At 39.1% G+C, this 12,342-nt stretch overlaps 1 protein-coding gene across 3 annotated transcripts in view; it reads right to left on the minus strand.

Annotated features, from left to right (window-relative positions):
* The window catches only part of snx19b (sorting nexin 19b), a 37,306-nt gene that overhangs the window by 14,908 nt on the left and 10,056 nt on the right, over positions 1 to 12,342 (minus strand). For all 3 annotated transcript variants that reach the window (XM_063907233.1, XM_063907232.1, XM_063907235.1), the window contains exon 11: positions 10,644 to 10,773. In XM_063907233.1, coding sequence (XP_063763303.1) covers positions 10,644 to 10,773 — 130 coding nt within the window. The remainder of the gene's footprint in view (positions 1 to 10,643; positions 10,774 to 12,342) is intronic.

The following is a 12,342-nucleotide window of genomic DNA, read 5'->3' on the forward strand; positions in this document are numbered from 1 at the left end:
CTGGTTTTATAGGGACTGTCATGGCGCCGTGTTCCCCATGGCTGGTCAAAACACAGACATGTGATGTTACAGACCTGAGCCAGAATCTAATCCCATATGGCCCGCAGAGGTTTGCATTAACACCGTCTGGGTACCATACGTCACATCTTAGCACATCCTTACTGAGATAGGTCAGTGCATGAAAACATGAAATCACGAAATCACACACACACACACACACACACACACACACACACACACACACACACACACACACACACACACACACACACACACACACACACACACACACACACACACACACACACAGGTCAAGGTTCCTGCCTATGCTACACTAACATCCTTCGAACTTGCTGTCATCACCATTGCAGTCTTATGGCAATCACCGAAGAGATTACTTTCCCTTTGGCCCATGCAACCGCACACAGCTTTAGACCCTGCACACACACACACACACACACACACACACACACACACACACACACACACACACACACACACACACACACACACACACACACACACACACACACACACACACACACACACACACACACACACACACACACACACACACACACACACACACACACACACACACACACAAACTGCTTTCAACCAATTAGAGCTGACAAATGCCAAGTAATTCTATATGAGGGATTGTGGTCTGGTAAGGTTTTAGACTGTGTACAGAATTATTACTACCATGAAAACCACCAGTACTTTTCCAGCTACCCTTGTCAGAGAAATATTTTTCGAACTAATGTTTTGCTCTCTGCCTGTGGGCTTGATGAGGTTTAAATTGATCAAAAAACAGATTAAATTAACATCAGTACGGATCTTGTCAGGACAAGTTTGCTAAGTTTGTCAGTTCTATCAGCATGCCGTTTTACAAACCTTACTCAAATGCACCCTCTTCACTGGCATTTAGAAATATTTTTATGTATACAGCAGTTATCATAAAGAAAATTAATGTATATTACAGCTGTATTTGTTTAATATGAACAGTCTAGCAGTGCTGTACACATAGTTGCCAACCCAAGACTGCTGGGTGAAAAACAAGCAGCTCTCAGGAGAGGAGAGCCAGCTACTCCCTGTGGAAGTGATTACTCTGTTAGTATTGCCAGGAAACAGATGTTTACAGTGCAGGTGACATACTGAGATCCTTTGAGGAAAATTCCCTTGAGCATTGCCCTTGAGTTTCCAAAGATACACAAGAAGCAGGCGTAGAAAGTAGGCAGTGCCAACCCAGGATGAGCTCAGAGGAAGATCCCTGGCAACTCCAAATATGACATCCTCCTACTCCTTTAATTCATCTGGACTGACTGGTAATACTTCTTACGGAATTTGTGAAACCTACCTGAGCTAGTTATCCCAGTTAAATGTTGTTCCTTATATTTTGGATATATAGTTTACACGTACATAATTGAATGATCATCTATTTTTGTGAAAGAAAGGGTAAAATGTAAATATTCTGCAGCTATTGTGCATGTTTTTCCACTTTTCAAAATTGGGACAAAACTGTTTTTGTGTCTCTGTCCCATGGAAGTTTACTGACATTTGAGGGTTGGCATTGACAGGAGACACATTTTGTTCAATACTGACTGGATAATGTCATATTTTATATCACACAAACATCGCAGATGGAAATGTCCCCCCTTCATAGCAATACATGAACGATAAGTATTTTAGGATGTCTTGTTATTACATTATTATGATTTTTCTTGCAAATTTCAAATATAGTTGCACCCATGAGCAAAATGGAAATGTTCACAAGAACCGAAAAGGTGCTTTTTGATGAAACAAAAAACATGAAAGTGCTAACACTGCAGAAACATATATAACATGGCAATTTTAAACAACCACCACAGATATTCATGCTATTTTAGCAAAAATTCATTTAATTTTCCTCTAGCTGCAACAACACATCTAGATTTAACCTCAAAAAGATTCTCATTTAAAGTCATGAGATAAAGTCCAGTTTCCCTCACAAGCTTAAGGGTCTGAATGGAGTGACGAAATGAACTACAAGGCTCAACTCCAACAATGAAACTGACACAATCAATGACAATCAGGCTAAAAGAGGAAGAAAGATACCTCAGTGACTTGGCAGGAATTCAATAACATGTGACGCAAGAGAATAAAAAAAAAAAACGTAAAACATCAGCTGAGCTGGCGCACAACTATGCATGTGTTGGACTCCAGTGGGATTTATTTTAGTTACCATCTATGGTAAACACAGACAAGCATAACCAAGTCCTATTGGAGCTAAAATAAGCCTACAGGCAGTTTTCGACAGACAAGATGTCATTGCACAAGTATGTCCCGGGAGACAGAAGACGAACTTTGGAGCCACGTCTCGGCCCCCAGGGCTCAGGTGAGCGGTGAAAACAGACACCAGAGATGCCAAGAGGACAAAGGGGTCACTTATCAAGTTCATAATGCAAACATCCGGATGGTGTTCAAGCACACGACACTAGTTCTTCATCTAATCTTCCCAAGAGTGTGGATAATAATGACACATATTATCTTTCATGTCCTGGAGAGGGAGGATTTTGTCGTCCTTTCAACTTGCTGACACTAAATAAGGATAAATGAACACAGAGGCTGGCAAGCTTGAACTGATGGCACCCAGGGGCCGGGGATAAGTATGTTTCACAACCTTCACGAAAAGTGACCTAAGTATTTGAACTATTATGTCCCCTTGAGAGGATTACATAGGTCTGTAAGAATTGGAAAGCAACTGCAGACTACTATTAGCCTGTAATAGAAGACAATATTTATTCTTCAGAAATGTCCGTAGATGTGAAAAGAGAATAATTCTTGAAGCGAACGTGATAGTGACACGACATAGGTCACACGTCCAACTGAAATACAGGGTGAGATATAAACCACTTACAGACTGACCCAACGTTACGGGGTGCGTCTGAGTTTGTCTCTTCTCAGGAACAGCCTGTCCAGGGTCATTGCACTGACTCCACTCAACAGAGCCTGATAGAAGCCCAGCACCATTATGTAACAGCAGCTTTCCATCCAACACTCCCTCCTCTTCTTCCCAGCAATACCAAATCCGTGTCGTGTAGCCCACCCGTCTGGCCACCAGCACACTCGGCCTGAGAGCAAATTCCTGCTGACAGGAGAAGCTTGGAGCTCCCAGCAGGGTGTTCTGTGTACACCACTCGCCTGGCCCCGGGAGCCATATGTCAAGGAACAGAAAAATGGCGAAGGATATCACTTCTTCACTGTAGGAATAACCAGGGGTGTCTAAAACAATCCTAGAGTTGAGGATGGATGGTTTTTAGACAAATCAAAATACCTAAATCCCTGGACTCCCCACACCACTGAGAATAATAATAATAAAGTCTTTGGAGTATCCAGAATACTGCATGACGTTTTCTGTTATGTAAGGACATGACAGAAAAATAAGCTCAGAGTTTAGTAAAGCCAGGCATACGAGCCAAATGATACACAATGTCCAAAATAATACATTCTGGGAACTAGAACTAGAAGATATATAATAGTCTTCAAAGCCAGACACGTATGACTGTTTTCTTTTACTGTTTATACTTCAAACTAAATATCTGCTGATACATATTTGCACATTAGATCAGTGTGCCTTAACCAATTAGTTTTACCATTAACAACTCTAAAATGGACCATAATTTACCATATCTTTTTTCATATACTAAGAGTCCATGCATAAAGTATCAGGTTTATCCTGACATGATAAATATCGCTTTAATAAAAACCAATCATAACGCAAGGTCCACTAACACTTATTTCCTAGTCTTTTTCATTAGATGTTTTTTGCTCACTTGTTGAAGATATCTGTAACTGAGTGACACCTGTATATATAAATAATACATGTTATAGATTTGTTCTATTGTCATTGAAAATTTGCAAAGTTTGCTTAATCACGTGCAAGAGTGAACACGTTACTGAATGTTCTTCTACCGTGTGTTTTTTCTAACACTGCAAAACGCTTAAGTAAATGTACTGTCTAGCTCTGCAATACAGATAAGTTGTTGTTGTTTTTACACTGTGTAACAGTCCCAACAATGCTGCGATTCTAGCTTACGAAGAGCAGATCAAGAGCATACAACACAAGCGCTCTTCTTCAGACTCTTGCTGTGTTCATGTTTTGTTTGAATCTTTTCTGCAGAAAGCCTTGTAAACAATAAAAGACAATCTCTTGACTTGAAGACTTTATTTCAGTAAGAAAAAAGACTGTGAGATACTCCTATAACAATTCTGAGAAAATAATTAGCTTGAGGTCCATGTGTTAATATTGTTCTGCGACAAACCCCTGACTATGGTTTTACAGTGGCTTAAAAACCCGTTTAGTTTGGAGACTTTGGTATCTGGCTTTGTTCAGACTGTTATATCACAGGGTCTTCACAATGTAATCTACATGAGCCTGAAGCAAAAACACTAGAAAAGACTATAAACCAGATTAACATTGAAGACTGTTGTTATTGGATACACCCCGAACCAAAGAGTGAAACTGACATATTTAAACATTGAAAAACAAAATTACGAAGTAACATGCCAATGGAGTCATGGTGAATAAAAAATACTACTTATAAAACCCAGTGTTTTGTACTTTGTTAATGTTTGAGTTCTGACCGCATCTTAAGAGTTCTCCCCAAATGCCACAATGTGGTTGCGAGCTAAATAGTGCAGCTGTGAGACCAAAACCACCTTCCTGAAGCCAAACAACTTGTTTTTCACCACCGGCGAAACCCAAGCAGGCCGCTGTATGTCAGACAGAGATCCCTTGGTATTAATTAACAGTGTAGCTGTAGCAGAGAGGGCAAAATAAAAAGATTGAGGGAGTGAGAGCCTTCTCCTTCTCTATGACAACTGTTGACAAGCTTCAAATCCTCCATGCTCCCTTCATCCCCACCTCCATCATCAAGCTGTCAGCAAGAACTGGTGGTACCATTTGATTTGTTTATAGAAGTATTAATATACTGTATTAGTGAGTAAAAATAAAGAATCCTGTCATTGTGTGACAGGTGCAGTAATGGGCAGAATGAAGTTGCCACATGGAGATTATTGCGGTAAAATGTCTTGAAAAGCAATAAGGAAGGCGGTCCAACCTACAAATAACCGAGTGAAAAAACAAGAGAAAAGACAAACACAGCACCATAGAGCAGGTGAACTGGCAAAGCATTTTCCAATAAGTTGGAGTGGTAAATTTGTCCGTCCATCAGGCCGAATGACGTCAACTCACTCACAAGGGAAATGTTCCGAACTTAGTGTGTTGGTAACCACAGCCCAATGGCAAAACAGCTTTCCAAGAAAATCTGAGCCACTTGATGCAATAAGATTAATTACAATCATTATATTCTATCATCATTGCGACTCACTGTCTTTCTCCACCGCTTCGCTGCAGCCAAGGATGTCTGCTGCTTGTAAGTGAATATCAAGAGTCTCTGAGGGCATATTTTATTCTGTAGTAGGGCAACCTAAACACTCACGCGAGCATTTATGGAAATGACATCACACATTTTAAAAGGCGGACATAAGTCTCAGCACTCTGAATTTGTCATTGACTTGTTTGTATTTTGGTAAGTGGTGTCTATGGATAAAATAATAAGTGTTGCAACAAAGACATGCATGGCAAAATGCTAAGAGAAATTGACAGATTTTTTTTACTTTACTATAACACTTCACTCGAGTTTTGATGATTTCTGTTCTGATTTTATTTACAGCGTTTTTGAGCATTAGGAAAAGTGCTATACAAATTTTATGTATTATTATTATTTCAGAATTATTGCATGAAGTCCGTCAATTTTTGGACACTCGATAAACCGTAAAAAAAAAAGCGACTGTCACGGAGAGCAGCTGGGATTCCCCTCCTTATAATGTACACTAAACAGGGCATATATCGTAGAGGGGTATTCTTACTCAAGCCAACATTTAGCAAGCACCATCTGTGTCCCCTATCTCCAGTAGTGCAACTTCAAGAAACTGGCTAGTGAAGGTTGTAGCAGCTAAATGCTTTTCATCCGTTTTCACCAGAGCCTTTTGGCTTAAACCATGATTTACTGATGCTTAACAGAAAACATGACTTTTTATTTAGGGATTTTCTGCATTCGATTAAGACATACAACACATTCTGAGGTCAATTCCGGGAAAAATGTTAGCCTCTAATGAAAAATGCTTTTAGCCATGCCAGCAAGATTTTAGGGATGGGAATAATGGCTTGCCAGTTGATCCACCACTCTGTTCCAGACTGAAATATAGACATCACGAGTAGCAACCACCTAGATGTTTATTCTAACCAAGAACCCAACAACACTGAAGGGTTTTGGTTGGAGGGCTTTCATTGTTTTCGTTTTGGTCAGTGATTCCTTTTAATAAATTGATCCACAAATTAAATACAAATCATAAAGTTTTTTTAGTGGGACTAGCAGTTTCTGTGAGTACAGTTAACATTTGAGAAGGATTAGGTGTGCCATCACACCGAGGAAGTGATGCTTCTTACTGCACTAAAATAACTGAAACATTGACTTTAATAAAATGAATTATGACAACAGATTACACAACTTTATTAGGTGAGTGGAAAGCAATAATATTAAGTTTAATATTTAGAAGAGTAATACAATTGCTTTCAACTAACCTAATTCATCTATAAATGTAATTAAAGTCAATGTTTTGTCTAGTGTACTCCAGTCAGTGCATTGCATTACACAGAACAAAATTGGGGTGAAATTGGTAACATCATTAATAAGCGATATATATTTGTTTTTTGTTTACGCCTTAAGGTTTACAGATTAAACCCAAGTGCAACTCAAGATGGCCTTTGATAAACGTTTTTATTCGGCAGACGAAGGAAGCGTCACGTTGAACTAATAAACAGAACATGAGCGTTCATATTAACGCTGGTGATGTTCACATAAAGTGGCTGCCTTCTACATCTAGACACCGACAACAATCTGGCTCCAGCTAGATTTTCCATCCAGACTGCTGTCTAAGAGAAAGAGACTATATTCATCCTAAACTTTCCCACTTTCCAGTCCATAAAACTCAGACATGTCCCAAACCAGAGCTTTGCCTTGGACCCCATTTATAGGAGCACATAGCCGGCTTTTCCAGCCAGACCTGTCTCTCACACACACACACACACACACACACACACACACACACACACACACACACACACACACACACACACACACACACACACACACACACACACACACACACACACACACACACACACACACACACACACACACACACACACACACACACACACACGGCCTGTTGGGTCCTGGTTGTATCTCCCACCAACAAACATGGATATGGTTTCTCTCTGCAGTTTATACTTGACAGCTACCAAACAGTTGTCAGATTATATTATGAAAAAAAGACAAACTTCACAGCACTTGACAGAAACTGCTAGTCCAACTTATAAACTGTAGCGTTACAAACTACATGTTTGACCTGTTAATGGTGCCAGATTCATTTTAGGGAATCAATAAAGTCATTACAATTCTTCCACTCGGAGTCATGAGTGTCTGTGACAGACTCCATGGCAAGCTATTGATAAATAAGTCTGGACCAGAGTGGTGGATTAACTGGCCAGCCATTATTCCCACCCTTAAAGTCACGCTGGCATGGCTAAAAGCATTTTTTATTAAAGGCTTACATATAGTAGGAATGGACCTCAAAATGTGTTGTATGTCTTAATTAATAGGAGAAAATCCCCAAAAAAGCATGTTTTCTGTTAAACATCAGTAAATCATGGTTTAAGCCCAAAACATATGGGTCTAGATGATGGATGGATAAAGAGAACTGAATACAGCGTTTGTATGCCTGACTTGAGAACAAAAATACCCAGATCATCACGGGACCTTCTGGCAATCTTCCCTATTCAGTGGGCCAATAGAGCATGGTCACTAGCCTTTTCCTTAAACCTCGCCTCCAAACCAAACCATCATGACAGCATCACCTCCTGTCTAAGTAAAATGATTATAAAGAGAAAATAACTTTGGATTTGGCTTTAAGAGCATTTTACAACTTTAAGGTTTTCAAACCAGGTTGTTTTTACTAGGTAGTTCATTAAGCATATACCAAAAGATGTCTTTTTCCCAAATTAAGTATTTTTGAGCCCAATTATATCACGGGACTGACACTGAAGGTGTACTGAAATGTGCTTTAATGTCCTTTTTTATTAATATTTTCAATTAAAATGCAAGCAAATGCTGCATTTCATTCACACATAACTTTTTATTCTGCATCTTCTTACCATATACCACTTAGCATTTGTTTAAAACTGTGTTGAAAAATGATCGAGAACAGAGCTACTGTATCTTAGTGACACAATTTCATAGGTAGTGTTTCTGTAAACAGCTGTCCAGAGCATCTTGTCTCCTTTTCACAGAGAAACCAGTTGATGAGAGGAGATACCTGCCACACCGAGAGCTGTCACTGCAATGTTGACAGACGGCAGCCTCATATAGACAAGGCCAAACAAAAGGCCTTTCATACTTGGCTGGTGGAACTTCTTAAAATAGAGGACCCAGTATCAATGTGAAGAAACGATATTTCAGTACTGACACCCCGGGGAACGTGAGGTCACAGCACTGACACCACAAACACTAGAACCCGAGAACATTGTCTGCATGTTCAGTTTACTGGCAGTCAGAGCTATACCTATCTGCGACAAATGTTTGGGAAGTTGCTGTCAGGCATTCTTTTGAGTGCCAAATAGGTGAGCATTCATGCACGTATGCACATAAATTATTAAACAAGTGTACGAATAAAAATACCACATACTGTGCAAGCAAGAGCAAGGTTCTCTGATTTTTTTCATTTCTGTAAAGTTGTTAATGCATTGCATGGCAAGTGATGCTGCTTTTAAAACACGGACCACTGCTAGCACTCATGGCCAAGCCTTGTCCAAAATATCAACTCTCTTGACTAACGACTGTACATGAGCCAGAGTCCCCTCTCCAGCTCATAAACAGTCCTCTCTGTGGAATCTCCACTAGGAACCAAGTGTTCTCATGTCCTGACCTGGCTGAGTCCACAACGTCCCACTACGTCTACATTTCCATCACTTCTTAGCAGCAGAAAGCTTGTAGCATAGAACCTCGTAAAAGTACTTTAAGAAGACAAGAGTCAACCAGAGGCTACTGCTTTTAAAGAGAGAGAAAAATGATTTGCATTGTTGTGGCAGCATCAGCCAGGTTCACTTGGAAATATCTATATTAGGTGGTTTTAAATTGGTACCGGCATCTGCTTAGAATTAGCCACAGAGGATGGGGAAAGTGTCTGCAGTTTCCAAGTAAAGTTGTGTTTCAGCAATATTACATAATCTCCATTGTCATTAAGAATAACAATTATTAGTTGCTTCCAAAACCAGTGAGATTCTCGATACCCAATTAATTACCACACATACTTACCTACTTTGCTGGGAAGTTAAAAGGTCACAATTCCGTCTATTGTATCTATTTTATTGCTGTGAAATCATCTTCTTGAACAATATTAACTAAATAACTAAATTCTATTTGAACACATCTTAATGACTTTATAATTAACCTTCACCTAAAACTGAGTTGGACTCAATAGAGCAACTGCTGGCCAGTAACAGCTAACAACTAACAGATAGCAGTTAACAGGTAACAGCTAACAGGTAACAGATCACAGCTAATAGATCACAGCTAACAGATAACAGCTGACAGGTAACAGCTGATAGATAACAGCTAACAGATAACAGCTAACAGAGAACAGCCAACAGATAACAGATAACAGCTAACAGCTAACAGCTAACAGAGAACAGCTAACAGCTAACAGCTAACAGCTAACAGATAACAGCTAACAGCTAACAGCTAACAGCTAACAGATAACAGCTAACAGCTAACAGAGAACAGCTAACAGCTAACAGAGAACAGCTAACAGATAACAGCTAACAGATAACAGCTAACAGATAACAGCTAACGTTAACTAGCTCTAGTCCTGCCAAATTCAACACAGATTTGTTTTTAACTGTGTAGATGTATCAGGACAGATAGTAGATAGTGAGTTTACTGCTAGACAATGCAATGCCGTTATTCTCAAGACCGGATCCCACTAGTGTTACTTCAGAAAAACAACTTTACATTTAGTTAATTTTGGCATTGACTTGCCTAAGTATCAGTTCTTGCAACTTCCCTATTAGAGTAGTGAAAAAGCTGACAGAATACAAAGATACAGTAAGAACATGTCAGAGGGTTCGAAAGGCATATCCATTATACAAACATTTCAGCGCAAATAAATACAGCCTTTTGGATCATTTTAAGATTAGGATACAATCAAAAATGAAAATATTGCATTGCTAAACATATCTAAACTCTAATTTACTTTCTACAGTCTGTATGTCATATAGTTATTCACTATGTCAGCGTTGCTGTTTTCTTGCAAGATGACTGGAGGTAGTGTTGATTGCAACTTTCCTTGGAGAAAAAGCAACATAAGACTGTGTGATTTGGGTGGATCATTTTTTAAAATCCAACTTACTCTTGCTTGCTTCTCCAATGTTACGTATCTAAGTTTTAACCATGGTTTTGTGTCTCTGTATCTCTTGCTAGTGTAAAAACGTCACTAATAATACATTTTTGAGGCATTCTCAAACAAATGTATCACGTCACCTGTTGATAAGAGTCCCAAACAGCAGCCTGATGGTCCTCTGAATGTTTTCCGTGCACAGCCAGCTCCACTGCTCCTTCATCAGCAGACACAGGACGTTCAGAGCCACCTCAGCCAGCGCCATCTCAGAAGCTACACCACAAAATGCAAGACAAAAAAAACTCAATATTACAAGATAATTACATTACATGTCATTTATTTTTTTAATGACTTACTTGGTGATTGGCAAAGATCATTTTTCTACATTCAAATATCATACTCATAATGTATGTCTGTTTAGCATGCAAAAGCAGCACCTGGTAAAAAGATGGAGGGACTTGTATGTATATCGCAAACCTAACATAAGTGATCTGTTAGAAGTATGCTTATTCTGTTTGCATCTGATCCAGCAATACCATCAGCTTCATACATTTAGTAACACTGCCCTCATGTGGTCACACCGAAAGGCTGCTTGTTCTGCTAAGAGTCATTTTTTGTATTCTTGCACTAAACTCACCTATGCTACATTAAATTTGGATTTATTATGTCTTTCTATTGCCATCGGCAGAATATGTAATTTTAAGATGTATTTTATAGATATCACCATGAAACTTCTCCAGTTAAATGATTATGTTGAGGGAATTACACTGCCTGGCCAAAAAAATGGTCACACTCTAATATTCGTTGGACCGTCTTTATCTTTGATTACGGCACGAATTCACTGTGGCATCGTTTCCACAAGCTTCTGCAATGTCACAACATTTATTTCTGTCTTTCATTAATCTTTCACCAAGATCTTGTATTGATGACGGGAGATTCAGACCACTTCGCAAAGTCTTCTCCAGCACATCCCAAAGACTCTCAATCGGGTTCAGGTCTGGACTCTGTGGTGGCCAATCCATGTGTGAAAATGATGTCTCATGCTCCCTGAACCACTCTTTCACAATTTGACCCCGATGGATCCTGGCATTGTCATCTTGGAACACGCCTGTGCCATCAGGGAAGAACAAATCCATTGATGGAATAACCCGATCATTCAGTATATTCAGGTAGTCAGCTGACCTCATTCTTTGGGCACATAACGTTGCTGAACCTAGACCAGACCAACTGCAGCAACCCCAGATCAGAGCACTGCCCCCACAGGCTTGTGACCTTTTTGTGTGCATATTGTATAAAACAAGATTCTTAAAATTGTATTTTTAAATATTTTAGGACTATTTTTCATATGGAAGTGAGGTGTAAAAGTTGGCTGCAAAGCACAGAAGTAAATCATGTCAACCTCTCTATTGTATTGATCTTGTGTAATAACAAGACAAGACACTTTTCTTGAAACACTGTGCCATGATCACCATCATCATCATCATCATTATTATTATTATTATTATTATTATTATTATTAATCACAATTTGTATAATGTCTCAACACTTTACATTACCTATGCCCTTGTGAAGTTGCTGCTCATCATTTCTTTAGCCATGGATGTTTTTTTTACCTGTTATGCCACTTTTGCAGAAACAAAAGTAAATGTCCCCGCTGTGGGACAAATAAAAGATTTCTGATTCTAATTCTGGACCGCTTTTAGATATATCGGAAAACAAACCCGTCTTAATTTCAATCCATTAAATCTGAATTGACTGAGTTGTTGCATTTGATTTTCTAATTTTCTAATTTGGTTTTATAATTGTAAAAGAAAAGGGTTTGGTTTAAGAAGTCTTTAAGAA

This window comes from Eleginops maclovinus, chromosome 18, assembly GCF_036324505.1.
Source record: "Eleginops maclovinus isolate JMC-PN-2008 ecotype Puerto Natales chromosome 18, JC_Emac_rtc_rv5, whole genome shotgun sequence".
Classification (NCBI taxonomy): Eukaryota; Metazoa; Chordata; class Actinopteri; order Perciformes; family Eleginopidae; genus Eleginops; species Eleginops maclovinus.